At 52.8% G+C, this 14166-nt stretch overlaps 3 protein-coding genes across 3 annotated transcripts; all 3 read right to left on the bottom strand.

The window, feature by feature from the left end:
* Window positions 1-2170: 2170 nt before the first annotated feature.
* LOC137911018 (adenylate cyclase CyaB-like) lies at window positions 2171-3886 on the bottom strand. The gene is made up of 6 exons (XM_068755442.1): window positions 3755-3886; window positions 3160-3319; window positions 2976-3077; window positions 2746-2871; window positions 2496-2537; window positions 2171-2401 (listed from the first exon to the last, which is right to left on the bottom strand). The coding sequence occupies exons 2-6, from the start codon at window positions 3313-3315 to the stop codon at window positions 2303-2305; spliced, it is 525 nt and encodes a 174-aa protein (XP_068611543.1). The 5' UTR covers window positions 3316-3319; window positions 3755-3886; the 3' UTR covers window positions 2171-2302.
* Window positions 3887-4205: 319 nt separating this feature from the next.
* nots (nothepsin) lies at window positions 4206-7341 on the bottom strand. The gene is made up of 9 exons (XM_068754987.1): window positions 7277-7341; window positions 6579-6759; window positions 5919-6036; window positions 5352-5470; window positions 5090-5289; window positions 4894-5019; window positions 4667-4811; window positions 4490-4588; window positions 4206-4398 (listed from the first exon to the last, which is right to left on the bottom strand). Exons 1-9 carry the CDS (start codon window positions 7339-7341, stop codon window positions 4222-4224), a joined length of 1230 nt encoding a protein of 409 aa, XP_068611088.1. The 3' UTR covers window positions 4206-4221.
* Window positions 7342-8013: 672 nt separating this feature from the next.
* On the bottom strand, window positions 8014-12391 carry cct2 (chaperonin containing TCP1, subunit 2 (beta)). The gene is made up of 16 exons (XM_068755137.1): window positions 12339-12391; window positions 11290-11364; window positions 11085-11150; window positions 10898-11009; window positions 10740-10816; window positions 10550-10662; window positions 10277-10479; window positions 10103-10203; window positions 9781-9908; window positions 9607-9710; window positions 9258-9377; window positions 9059-9187; window positions 8826-8929; window positions 8650-8749; window positions 8406-8547; window positions 8014-8252 (listed from the first exon to the last, which is right to left on the bottom strand). Exons 1-16 carry the CDS (start codon window positions 12339-12341, stop codon window positions 8222-8224), a joined length of 1608 nt encoding a protein of 535 aa, XP_068611238.1. The 5' UTR covers window positions 12342-12391; the 3' UTR covers window positions 8014-8221.
* Window positions 12392-14166: the final 1775 nt, after the last annotated feature.

The following is a 14166-nucleotide window of genomic DNA, read 5'->3' as shown; positions in this document are numbered from 1 at the left end:
AAGAAGAGGAGGAGGAAAGGAAATGAGTACAGGACAGAAATAGAGAAGAGAGGAGGAAAAGGAAGGAAAGGAAGTAAGGGGGAAGAGGAGGAAGGAAGGATATGAGGAAAGGAGCTAAAGAAAGAAAAGAATAATGAAAGGTAAATGTTGGAGGTAAAAAAGAGAAGGAAGAGAAAGGATAGAGCAAAGACGGCTAATGCAAAGAGAAGAGGAAAGATGGAGAGAAAGAGTCGAGATAAAAGGATGAAAGGACGGAAAGGAAAGGAGGGATGCAGGAGGACAGAAGAGCAACTGAAGGAAAAGAGGAGAGGAAAAGGAAGGGGACGCAAAGAACGAGAGAACTGGAGGGAAGATGAGGAGGTAAAGAAAAGGTAGAAACATGACTTTTAAAGTTAAACACACCGCAGAGAGAGAGAGAGAGAGAGGCTTACCCAGTAGACCAGCGGCTCCTTCACTCGTTCTCCATGATGATGAACTGAAGACGAGGAAGATAGAGAGATGATGGAGATTGAGGAAGAGGAGGGTGAGGAGGAGTATCTGGAGACGAGAGGAGAGGGAAAGAGAGAGGCTGGTCGGTTCAGCCCACACACTGCTAACACGACACAGTGCGTGTGTGTGTGCGTGTGCGTGCGTGCGCGTCCCACTCTAATGCGTGGGTTAAAACACACCTCTCTCCCTCACTCTTAGAGAGAGAGAGAGAGCAGCGTGGGTGTGGAGGAGCGCTCCTGTCACCATGGCAACGATGCAATGGGGGGAAAAAACGGGATTTAGATCCTTCATCATCATCATCAGCTATTTTACAAGCCCAGGTGCATGACGGGAGATTCTTTCAGCAGTGGCCATGCTAATTGTTAGCCAAGCTAAAACAGCTGCTGGCGCTAATGCTAACAGTCAGCAATATTGCTGAACGTCAGAGCTAATGCTAATAGTTGGAAGTACTAATGCAAGGAACGCATTAGCAGACCTTAGCTAGTGTCCCTCATCGTAGTTTTAGTCCAGTAGGAGTACTTGTACTCGAGTAGGGTATTTGTACTGCAGTTAAGCCAGAGCAGACTGGGGGGGGGGGTTCGCTCAAACTGACTGACATCCGGATACAGCAACAGCTTCTTGTGTTGGCGTGACGACGACAGCTTTTCAGTTCTTCCCACGTCTGTCTGAGCCGTCACGTGATCCGAGCGTGAAACAAAGCGTCTCACTCCGAGGGAGTGATGAAGACAGCAAACCTGCAATCTTCCTCACCGGGACAGACCATGAGACCACGAGTCAGCCTAGACATTAACCAAATGTAATCAGAGTACAGCGGTAATGAGATTACTCTGACAGGAACACGGAGACGCTGGACAGGAGTTCAGTGAAAACTTACTGTCGTTTAAAAACGCTTTCTTACTCATGACACCTTAGCCAAGACGGCAGAGGCTAACTGTTAGCTAAGAAAGCAGACAAGGGCCGATTATAGCTAGAATATCGAACAAGCTAATATTAGCCAAGACGGCAGAGGCTAACTGTTAGCTAAGAAAGCAGACAAGGGCCGATTATAGCTAGAATGTCAAACAGACATCAACTAGTGTTAGCTATGTTATCAGACATTAGCTAAGATATCAAATATTACTCGGATGTTAGCAGTGATATTAGCTACCATTAGCTAATGTTTTTGGGATATTAAATGACACACCCTGGTAGCTCGTTTCATGTAAAACAGACAACCAACTGATGAAAGCTAAAATAAATAGTTTTAAATCCTAAACAATCAATTTTGTTTTTATCGCTCATGAAAACTTTCAAACGTTTCCATGGTTACAAACTGGATGGATGTTCATTCTTCCGGTGGATTAAAGTTTCCCACCAGAATGAAAACATGCACTTTGGGATTTACATTTTAATTTCAGGCTGAACACACCACTGATGTCAGACTGTCCAGTTCCCATAGCAACCGCCCACCTGCTAGTTACTCAACTTGTTTAACGTGCGTATCGGAGGTGTGTTCAGGTGTTAAGTGATGTCGGGATGTTACACGTCCCACGGGAAGGAGGGGGCACGTCTGCCGACTCTGCAGATCAATGCTGAGCCAGAACGTTTAAACCGGACTCATCCGGGGTTAAAGCCACAAATCAAACAGACCGAACAGGTGTTCAAATCAAACGTCCACCAGACGTGTCTGAACTTCAGCTTTTATTTTATTTATAATGTAATCATACACGGTTTAAGGGAAGCTACAGGGCAGTTACATCGTCAGTACTCTGATTACTGTACTCTGATTACAGCGCTGTAGCTGGTCAAGTACTTCTGCAGAGGTGTGTTTGTTTTAAGTCTCTTTGCGTCCCTGCAGAATCAGGTCCATGTAGGCCCCGGTCACGAGACTCTCTTGAGACACGCCCAGCTGCTCCATCAGGTCCTCCGCCACCTTCACGGACAATGAGACGGGGTTAGCTTAGCTTCAACCGCGCACTCTGATCAGCAGCGATCAGTGATCGACCCCGGGGTCAGCGCCGACGCACCTGCTGCCCCTCTTCAACCGTCTGGCCTGGACGCATCACCACCTGATCAATCAACCAATCGAGGTTAAACAACACTCACGCTGATTACTGATCAATCACCAGTTTGGTGATTGAATTTACAATGTAAACAAAGACTTGATTATATTGACTAATCAATGAAGAGAAAGGCAATAAACGCTGACTGTGTGTGCGTGCGCGTGTGTGTGTGTGTGTGTGTGTGTGTGTGTGTGTGTGCGTGCGTGCGTGAGACCTCCAGCTCCATGTAGTCTCCCAGTCCCTCCACAGAATCCAGGTGAACTCTGGTCTGACCAATCAGAAACAGCCGTCGCTCCTTCCTGACCTCACCTTTAATACCGAGAGCGTCCGAGAGGACGGCCTACACACGCACACACACACACACACACACACACACACACACACACGCACAGTGACCTGAATGGCTGAGCACGGCTGCAGCGTGTGTTCATCCTGGTTGGTCACCCTCAGACTGGGGGGGTCGCTGGTCTGGCTGATGGAGTACCGGGACAGTTTGGGTCCATCGGTGTCGGGACGCTCATAGAAGATCAGCTGACCAGAGTCGTTCTAACAAACATAATCAGTGAGTCCATCTGCTCGGTGATATTTTCACTGTCGCCACCAGGTGGAGCCCCCCCACACACCCTACCATTAAGTCTCTGAGCTTCAGGCGTCCGCGGCTGCAGTTGAAGAACGTGTCGTGCTGTCTGATTATCGTGCCCTCTGATTGGCTGAGCTGGGCAGCCTTCTCAGCCAACCGCGTGCCGTCGCTCACTTTGGCTTTGATCTCCACGTTCGACGGCATGTTTCTGAGCATGTGCAGAAAACGCAGCTCATTTAAGCACGTTGAAGTCTGTGACGTCATGCCTGAGTGCGTCCAATCACTGAGCCTAATCTACCGCTGTTAGCTAAGGTGGATAGACCCCACCCAGAAACACCTGTAGAGATGCTCGAGGATGGATGTAAACACACGCAGGTCTGAGAGGACAGCAAAGTATCTGCTTTTTAAGTTTTTCCTCAGAACAGTCAATAAACGGCTTCAGCTTCATCCACAACGGTTAGCAGCTAGCGCTAGCTGCTAACCGGCTACCGCAGCAGCTAGTGCCGGCTGCTAACAGGCTACCGCAGCAGCTAGCGCCGGCTGCTAGCAGGCTACCGCAGCAGCTAGCTCTAGTAGCAGGTAACTAGCGCCACGCCCCGCGGTGAGGTTAAACAGGCTAGCGGGATAAAGAACCTCACTTCACCTGACGCGCCGGACGTTTCCGCCGCCGGCACCTGCTCGAGTTTACCGCCAAACAGTCGCTGCGTCCGGCGCGGACTGGCTGGTCTGAGAACAGCTGGCATCAAGGAGCGGAACCGAGACAGACCGGCGAAACTGATCGCAGAGCAGCTCTGATAGCAAAAGTCAAAGCGTCGCCTTCTCTTCTAATTCTATTGCTCCGGCGGTTGGCAAACAGCGTTTGATGCTCACCACCGCCACGCTCTGCTTGGAGGTGGGATCGACATGTCCAGCGTTCAGTAGTAAAAACTCTCACTTTTTCCACTTTACATTTCAGGAACAGTTTTTCCTGTCAGTGTCAGTAAATGAATGTTGACCAGGAGGCCTCACCTGTAACACCCAGGTAGCTTCAGGCTGCTAGCTAGCTCAGAATAATGACAGAAATGCTGTTTTTGACTTTTATTTATTGATCACGCTGTTGCTGTCCAGAGCCTAGTCTTCCACTGGCTGCTTCAGGGTGGCGAAGCCAACCCGATCCTGTCCTCTGTCAAAGACGCTGTAGAACTGGGTCAGAAATACATCTCCCAGAATCCACAGGGGGCCCTCAGAGGAAATCATTTCCACAGTTTGGAAGCCGGTGAAGCACAGCTCCCTGTCGGCAAACCTCTCCTGACGGAGAGAGACAGAAGGATGAGAGACGCTTTACCTTCACGGATAAAAGGAAGAGCGTTTTTATTCATCGCCACGCCGACCGACCCACCTTCCTGACGTACTGCTCGGCCCGCAGCGCGTACTCCACTCCTCCCAGCACGAACGTCACGCCGGGCAGACTGGACAACCGGACGCAGTCGACGACAAACTGGAACACATGAGACGTCCAATGAGACGCGAGACGCGGCGCTCAGGTAGCCTGACGAGACATTCCGAGCCTTCGGACCTCTCCTGCGATTGTGGGCGTGGCTCCGATCTGCTGATGCAGGCTCAGAATGTCAGCCATCGGCCCGGCGATGAGGGAGGTTCCCGTATCAACGATCGTCTGGCAACCACGAGGACATAACGACCCCGCGCCCTGCACCGCCACCCTGAGACGCAGAACCGCGAAGAACCGTCAGGAGGACCCTAAAGGTGAGCGAATGACCCACGTGGCCGAGGAGCGGGGGACACCTGTCCATCTTTATCTGCCAGTACTCCTTCAGGGTCACGGGGACCCAGCTGATTGGTCCGGTGTACAACGCCTCGTCCGTCCCGCCCAGCAACAGCTCGCCATGCGGGCCGCCGCGGCGTGTCCCCCTTCAGAGACACAACGGCAAGGGTCACCTGCAAGTCCAGAAGCTGCAGGTCCGTCTCCAGACCCCCGTACCCGCGCAGGTAGAAGGAGAAGACCGGCTGGTCCACCGTCTTCTGGGACATCATGTTGTCAAAAGCAGAGTTCCCGGGGATCTCTGCCAGGGGCGGGAACGCCATCCCCAGAATGCCGTCAAACTTCGCCATCACAAAGGCGGCGCCGGGTTGATAGACGGACTCTCCGAAGTCCTGGTTCAGGATGGTCAGGCCCCCGATCTGGAAGACCACGGATCAGCCGACAGATCAACAGATCAATAGAGGTGATGTCACGGACGGACCTTCAGGGTGTCTCTGGCCGTCACCCCCAGCAGGCGTCCTGATCCGTACTGGATCCCAAAGATTCTCCCACCGTGTTCGAACGAGGTCGAATCAAAGGCCCTGAAACGCTGGTGGGACGCTGAGACACACACACACACACACACACACACACACACCTTGAACTTCTTATCAAAGGAACACATGCAGTCAAACCATCCTGACCCATAAACACTCTGAGTACAATGATGTAGTACTGTATTGTAGTACTGCAGTATGTGGTGTAGTACTCAAACACTCTGGTACAATGATGTAGTACTGTATTGTAGTACTGCAGTATGTGGTGTAGTACTCAAACACTCTGGTACAATGATGTAGTACTGTATTGTAGTACTGCAGTATGTGGTGTAGTACTCAAACACTCTGGTACAATGATGTAGTACTGTATTGTAGTACTGCAGTATGTGGTGTAGTACTCAAACACTCTGGTACAATGGTGTAGTACTGTATTGTAGTACTGCAGTATGTGGTGTAGTACTCAAACACTCTCGAGTACAATGATGTAGTACTGTATTGTAGTACTCTGGTACCGCAGGCTTGGCTGACGCAGTAGTAGGACGGAACCCAGAGATCAGTTGATCCGGTATCAAACACCACGGAGAAGTTCTGCTCCGGAGTCCCCAAAGAGATGATGCCGTAGAACTGGGCCTGACCGAGAGACAAGGGAACCAGTAAGACCCCTAGAGACCCCAACAGAACCAGTAAGACCCCTAGAGGCCCAACAGAACCAGTAAGGCCCCAACGGAACCAGTAAGACCCCTAGAGGCCCAACAGAACCAGTAAGACCCCTAGAAGCCCAACAGAACCAGTAAGGCCCCAACGGAACCAGTAAGACCCCAACGGAACCAGTAAGGCCCCAACGGAACCAGTAAGACCCCTAGAGGCCCAACAGAACCAGTAAGACCCCTAGAAGCCCAACGGAACCAGTAAGACCCCAACGGAACCAGTAAGGCCCCAACGGAACCAGTAAGACCCCTAGAAGCCCAACAGAACCAGTAAGACCCCTAGAGGCCCAACAGAACCAGTAAGGCCCCAACGGAACCAGTAAGACCCCTAGAGGCCCAACAGAACCAGTAAGACCCCAACAGGACCAGTAAGCCCCCTAGAGGCCCCAATGTCCCGTTCACCATAAATAAAGGTCCTATTCCCAGGCAGGGGGCGGGGCTTCATGTGCTAACGTTTGTCCTTACGTCCAGGAAGTTGTAGATCCTCTCGCTGTAGCGTCCCGCCTGGAGGGACAGCGCCCCCGCCGGGTAGCATTGGGCGTAGCGCCGGTGGAACGCGTCGGGACGATGATCCTCCAGGAAGTCCCGCAGGAGGCCGTTGGCTCGCAGCTGTAAACGAAGCGAGCGCATCCGCCTCAGGGGGATCCTGGTGGGGGCGGGGCTTGGGGTTAGCTTCACGGTGATGTCATCACTTCAAAGAACCGCTCACGTTTTTGGGACATATGCTAATTAGTTAGCTACCTGGCTGGGGCTAACAGCCAGGTAGCTTAGCTTAGCACAAATGTTGCCTGGAAACGATTAGCTTGGCTAATCATAATTTGGAAGGTTTAAAAATGTTTACAATAGCCGCTGGTTAGCTTAGCATGAACTGTGGGTTTACCGGTATTGATTAATAATTGAAAGTAATTGATTGATTACCGGTATTATTGTTTTATTCAAACGTTATCTTTAAAAATAACAAATTATATTTGATTTGGGATAAACGACAGCAAAACCCGGAACTCGAGGGTCAAGCGACGGGACAAGAGACGATGGAGGGACGGACGATGGACGGACAGACGTATAGAAATGCAACCTTTCAGGAGTCGGAGGGGAACACCTTAAAGCTCATTATTCCTGACGTCGCTCGAACGCCCCGCCGGCTCGGAGGCCGTCTCTCTCACCTGACCAGTGCCGAGCTGGTCCAGGTCCAGGTCCAGGTCCAGAGCAGCACCAACAGCAGCCGCATCGTGTCCACCCGGCTCCGTCCGTCAGACCACAGGTCTTCACGCGCCGGGGAATTTATCAGGATTGATCTCCGCTCTGATTGGATGATTGTGAGAAACTCCACCCACAACCGCCGGTAGACCCGAGGTGCGTCCAGAACCGGGACAACCCATAGAACCCCCCAGAGACACGGAGGCAGCTCGTCCACGGTTCCGTGGTGATTCCTGGTTCTAAACAGTTCTAAAGCCCGGTTCTATCAGGACCTTGTCCCGCCTCAGGGGGGGCGGCGGTGTCCTGGTTAACGGACTCTGGTGCTGTTGGGTAACTGGTCTGTTGACTCCCAGAGGTCGGGTCACCCTGACCAACATCGGTCCACTTCAGTCCACGACCCCGGTTAACCGGGCTGGCGTGAAACGTCAGTGCAGCGCAACGATATCTAAAATCCGTTTCGGCCTAAATAAACAGAATAAAGACGTTCAAAGCGATGTTCTATAAATAGAACCCGGTTCTAACTTTACGTGCGGAGACATTTCGTTTTAAATAAAGTTTGTCTCCATCTCACTTTGCTGAAGTAACCTTCGTGGTTCTCTTTTAACCAAATATTACTTTACTGCATTCAAAACCAGACCAGAGTCATCGGGCTGTGACATCACCGTGACATCACAACCTTCACCTGAGATTAAAGAGACAAACATCCGATTGGCTCTTTAATTCAGGAAACAAACAACATCGGTACAAACTGACTAGCATTAGCATGCCCAGCTTCCAGCTAACTTTAGCGTCACACTCGCTAGCATTAGCCAGCTAGCCTGTAGCGATCAGAGCATTTCTTTAGCGAGGTGATAAATAACAGAACTGCCTCTCCTCCTCGTCCTGGTCTTCATCCCCCTCCTCTTCCTCCTCTAGCAGGGGTGATGGTCCGGAACCCGTTTCCTAGAAAACATGAAGTTCACCCTTACTATCAGACGTCCCAGCCGGTCCCCGGCTCCGGTCCCAGTCGGTCCCCGGCTCCGGTCCCAGTCGGTCCCCGGCTCCGGTCCCAGTCGGTCCCCGGCTCCGGTCCCAGTCTGATTTGTGCCGACTGACCTGGGAGCAGCTTTGATGATGTTGTCGACCCGCAGGATCATCTCGGCAGCCTCGGAGGCACTGAGCAGCACCTGGCGCTTCACCTGGAAGGACTCCGTGACGCCGAGCGCCGCCATGTCGCCCACGGTCCCGTCAGACATGTCTGGGGGGGGGGGGGGGGGGGAGGGGCGTTAACGATAACTCCCCAGCCTCAAGAAGGTGCAAAGCAGCCTAAACCGGGCGGGGCAACTACCCCCCCACTCACTGAGGCCGGAGGTGCTCTTGTTGTCCTGATGTGCAGCTCTGAGCTGCGCCACCAGGTCGGCGCTGTCGTAGCCGGCGTTGTCGGCGATGATGACGGGAAGCTGAAGGACGAGACGTTTCTGTTACGCCACGTTCTTAATGGTCGCCGTGGAAACAGCGACAGCGCGACGAGCCTACCATCCGCAAAGCCTTGGCAAAGGACTCCATGGCAACCGCCTCCTTTCCTGGCGTCCTATTGGCCAGATCAGTCACCACCTTGGCCATCAGCATCTCAGAGCAGCCTGACAGAGGCGGAGTCAGCGTACAGGTAACAGGAAGTGGCGCTATGACAGGTGCGTGTGTGCGTGCGCGTACCTCCCCCGTGCACGGTGTGTGTGTGTGTGTGTGTGTGTGTGCGTGCGTGCGCGTACCTCCCCCGTGCACGGTGCGAGGCTCCTTGACCGTCTGCGCTAACACACACAGGGCGTCGTGCAGCGAACGCTCCGCCTCATCCAGGATCTGCTGCGTCGCTCCTCGCAGGACGATGGTGCACGCCTCACCTGGGGGGGGGGCAGCTACAATCAGACCAGCCGCGACGGCGATGACATCACGGTGGACGACGAGGCGTACCCATGGCGACGCCGGAGAAGTGGATGAGCGTGTCCTCGCCGATCATCACCTCCTCGATCAGCTTGCAGTGGCCAAGTTTAACCAGTTCAGGGTGGTCGAAGGTGGAGGTGATCTCGCCTCCTGGTCGGACCAATCAGGGATCAATCAGAGACCAATCAGGGATCAATCAGAGATCAATCAGGGACCAATCAGAGACCAATCAGGGATCAATCAGGCCAATCAGGGATCAATCAGCCACTCGATGCGCCGCCTGCCGGGTCTCTATGCTACCGTTACCATGGCTACAGGTCCTATAGATTCTGTGAGTAACCGGAGCCCAGAGAGGGGCGGGGCTAAGCAGGCCTCGTACCCGTGACCAGGGCGAGGCGCTCCACCCCGGCGAAGTCGGCGTGCTCGATGGCCATGACGCCGGCCTGAGCGAACAGCTGCTCCGGGTAGTTGTAGATCAGCTGTCTGTGGAGACGGAGGGCCGGTCACCACGGAAACAGAAGCAGACCCCGCCCCCCCCCACACCCGAGCTCACCTGTTGATGAAGCAGTTGATCCCGTGTTTCAGGATCCGCTCCACCTTCTCCTTCATCTTCTCTTTCTCCGCCATTTCTATCTCTGCAACCTTCGCAGTGGAGTCGACTCGAACCCGGGAGCCAAAGATCTGAGAGAGAGAGAGAGAGAGAGAGAGAGAGAGAGAGAGGGGGGGGGACAGAGAGAGAGACAGAGAGAGAGAGACAGACACACAGAGAGAGCGAGCGAGAGAGAGAGAGAGAGACGTTACTCTCGTATTTCTCATGTGACCTGCTGCTTCCTGTTGCCGCAGCCAATCGGGAGCCGGAGAGGAAGTGGGCGTACCTTGATCTTGTCCGTGTCCATGCCGGTGTTGGCGATCAGGATGTTGACGTTCTCCAGCCTCTTCGGTTGGTTCACTCCAATCTTCTTATCCAATAGGAAGCCTGGACAGAAGAAGCGTCAGTCCAGCAGCCAATCACGGAGCGGCGCGGCGGCCGCCGGCGCCCAGGCCCTCACCTTGGTCCAGGTAGGAGTCGGTCAGGCCGCCGCCCAGCTTCTTGATCACGTGGATGGCCTCCAGGTTCCCGGAGCCCCTCAGCCGGAGGACGGCGTCCACCGCCAGCCGGGCGAAGTGGTCCTTGTGGTGCGTCAGCAGCTTGGAGGATAGCGTCGTCCTGGAGATGTTCAGCAGGTCCTCCTGGAAGCAGGCCGAGTCGTTGCTACGGAGACCAGGGGCAGGATTAGCTGCCTGATTAGCCGTGTGGCTGGCGGCGGCTAACGGCTCCTCGCCTGTGGTCCACGGCGGCTTCCCGCAGAGCGTCCCTGGCTGCCTGCGTGGCCTTCCTCCAGCCGGAGATGATGGTCTGAGGGTGAATCTTCTTGGAGATCAGAAGCTCCGCCTCCTGTCGGGGCCGCAACGAGGCGACGGTTAGAGAGAGAGCGACCGGCACGCTAGCCCGCCGAGCGCGTTTAGCGTTACCCGCAGCAGCTCGGCGGCGAGGACGGTGACGGAGGTTGTCCCGTCTCCAACCTCGTCGTCCTGGACCTTGGACATGTCTGCAAGGACAGAGACGCCGTCAGACGGGCGCCCCCCCCCCCCCCCCCCCCCCGGCCTTCCACCGGACCCGCTTCACTCACCAACCAGAACCTTGGCGGCAGGGTTGTCGACGCCGATGGCCTTCAGGATGGTCGCTCCATCGTTGGTCACCGTCACCGTCCCGCCCTTCCCCCCACTCATCAGGATCTTATCCTGGAGACAGAGACGGATCGTCTGAGACCAGAACCAGGACCAGAACCAGAACCAGGTCCATTCTCAGGGACCCACCATCCCCTTCGGCCCCAGCGTGCTCTTCACCAGGTCCCCGATGGCGATGGCGCCGATGAACGAGGACTGCAGGGGAAAGAAAAACAGTTAAACCGGTTAAACCAGTTAAACCGGTACAACCAGTTCAGCCAGTTAAACCACTTAAACCGGTTAAACCAGTTAAACCAGTAAACAGGTTAAACCAGTAAACAGGGATCAGACCGACCAGTCGAGCCGTCTCCGCTTTCTCTTCGTCAGCTCCGTGTTTGAAGATGTTGACCGGAGCCATTGATAAGGACGCCTGCAGGGAGAACAGCCAATCAGCAATCAGTCAATAATCAATAATCAACACGTCACCGGGAATAATCCTCCAATGATCCAGACGCTGATCGTCTGTGTCAGTAACACTGCAGCAGTTTAAATGGACATGCCAACCAGGAGGTCTTTGAACGCCTCTTCTGGATACGTCACGATGCGTTTATCGTCACGGGAACATGGAACCGTAATATAATCACTAATATAATTTTATTTATTTAACGTGAGCCGTAATATAGTCACAAATATAATTTAATTTATTTAACGTGAACCGTAATATAGTCACTAATAAAATTTAATGTATCTAACGTGAACCGTAAAATAGTCACCAATATAATTTAGCGTATTTAACGTCAACCGTAATGTAGTCACTAATATAATTTAATGTATTTAACATCAACCGTAATGTAGTCACTAATATAATTTAATTTATTTAAAATAAAGGGCTTCTGATGCAGCAGGAATGTTGATTAATCCCGAGCGTCTTGAACGCAGCATCACTGAGCTCTAACCGACGCCTCTGGAAAATATTAAAGCACAAAGCATCGCGAGGTTAGCCAAGGCTAGCTAAGGCTAGCAGTTAGCAGGTTAGTTGTTAGCCGTCTGCGCCGCGCCACTGATAAACATTTATTTTGCTTTGTTCGGAGCCGCTTTAAGGCCCGACTCATCATGACGGTCACAAAACCACGCGCTAACTTAGCATGCTAGCAGCAACCGGCTGTTTCATTACGTCCACTTTCACGGGGTTAGCTTTAGCTTAGCCGCTAGTCATTCAATGGCTCCATGTGCTGCTCGCCGGTTAGCACAGTTAGCTTGGAGAGCGCTAAGCGGACGCTGGACACGACAAGGCCCGGTCGGCGGTGCGCCGAACGGCGGCCGTGTGGACTTGTCTTCGGAGCGGGATGAAGTTTGATCTTCTGACTCGTTCTATCGATGATAAAAACTAAAATCAAAACTCACCATGATGTCGACGCTTCTGGATGAAGACAGACACGCACAGAAGAAGGGCTGGTCCCGTCGGCGACGTAATGACGTAAAGAACGCAATGCTGCGTTCACGGACCGGCCCGGTACGCCGAGCCACGCCCCAACCCTCCCCGTACAAATGAATATAATGAGTTAAACTCGTCACACGTCAAAACTAAATGTAACATTTGACAATTAAAACTCATCAAAGTAAAAAATGTCTCAAAAGGAAAACGTAAAACAAGGAAATACAGTGAAGGATCAGAAGCTTTATATTGGTCAACAGATGTATCAATAACCGGTCATTCATTGATTGGTGTCACAGGAGAAGCTTGACTGAGGGACGTTCGGGTAGCCAATAGGAACGTTTGTGACGTCACGTTAGGATGAACCCTGCTGAGCCCATCACCAGGTCCCCACGAGGGTCCGGTGCCCCAGCAGACACCAGATGACGTCATATCCGTCAGGAGAAGGGGGGTGAAGGGGGCAGGTGTGTCATTTCCTCTTGGCCTGGCCACGCCTCCTGCCTCTGTGATTGGCAGACTGGACAGGAAGACAGTAGATGTGCATGGGGAACTTCCTGAAGTAGCTGCTGACCCAGGGTCTGTGGATGACGGAGAGGCGAAGGTCAGGTGTCTATGACGTCACCATGGTCGGCAGGATTCTTTTCAGACACCTGATGAGCCAGGTAAGGTGGGAAGGTGGTATTACATGATGATGTCATACTTGGACACGCGTTGACTGAGCCTCAGGTAACACAGGTGAGCTCCCGTCACTTTGTTCTCCTGCTGGCGCCCAGCCTCCAGGTACAGAGACAGGTGACACACGCACACACACACACACGCACACACACACACAACCAACACTAAATCTAGACCCCAAAAGGTCCTACAGATGAAACTCAATGAGTTTACAGCAGGAACCAATCAGGTGACAGACAGCAGGAACCAATCAGGTGACAGACAGCAGGAACCAATCAGGTGGCAGACAGCAGGAACCAATCAGGTGACAGACAGCAGGAACCAATCAGGTGCAGTCCTCCATGCACCCCCTGAATAGTAACACAACTCATGGGTTACCTCTTCCCTTGTCCAATTGTCCTCCAGAGATGATGCAGCAGATAATTGCATCACTTCCTGTGTCTCTGCCTTGTCCACACCTGGCTCACCTGGCTCACCTGGTGGCAGGAAACACGTGCTGACAGAGAGAGAGAGTTCATGTTTCACACAAACCAGTTTCCTTTCAGGTTTGTTTCCAGTCCGATCACTTTCCAGTAACCAATCCGTCCTCCGGCCCAGTTCATCCTCATCATCCTCATCTTCATCTTCATCCTTATCCTCATCCTCATCATCCTCATCATCAGTACTTTACTCGGCCGTTTGTAAACAATGAACTGGGTGTTTATTATAAACGCTTTTAGCATTATTCGTTGTTGTTTATTTTGTCTCCTGGCAGGATGTACCTGCTCCAGATTACACTCGCCGCCTCTCGACCAATCACACGCGGCCTCACCTGTGCTCTCTGCTGTCCTCCTGAATCTGAGACAGGTGACGAGTTCCCAGCATGCCCTGCAGCGCACGGAGGATAGGGTGTCGCTTAATTACATGTTCTGAGAGGCGAGATTGTTGTCGTGGTGACAGAAGACACCTGGATGACGGGCACACACGCACGCACACACGCGCACACACACACGCGCACACACACACACACACACACACACACGGCTAACAAGCGATGATTTAGTTGTATTAGCTTTGAAACATTATACCTGGTTTAAATAAAGTTTATCCCAGAGATCAAGAGTGTGTATTGATGCAGCGTCT

The sequence above is a fragment of the Brachionichthys hirsutus genome, chromosome 22, assembly GCF_040956055.1.
Source record: "Brachionichthys hirsutus isolate HB-005 chromosome 22, CSIRO-AGI_Bhir_v1, whole genome shotgun sequence".
Taxonomy (NCBI): Eukaryota; Metazoa; Chordata; class Actinopteri; order Lophiiformes; family Brachionichthyidae; genus Brachionichthys; species Brachionichthys hirsutus.
This window is presented reverse-complemented; position numbering and strand designations above follow the sequence as displayed.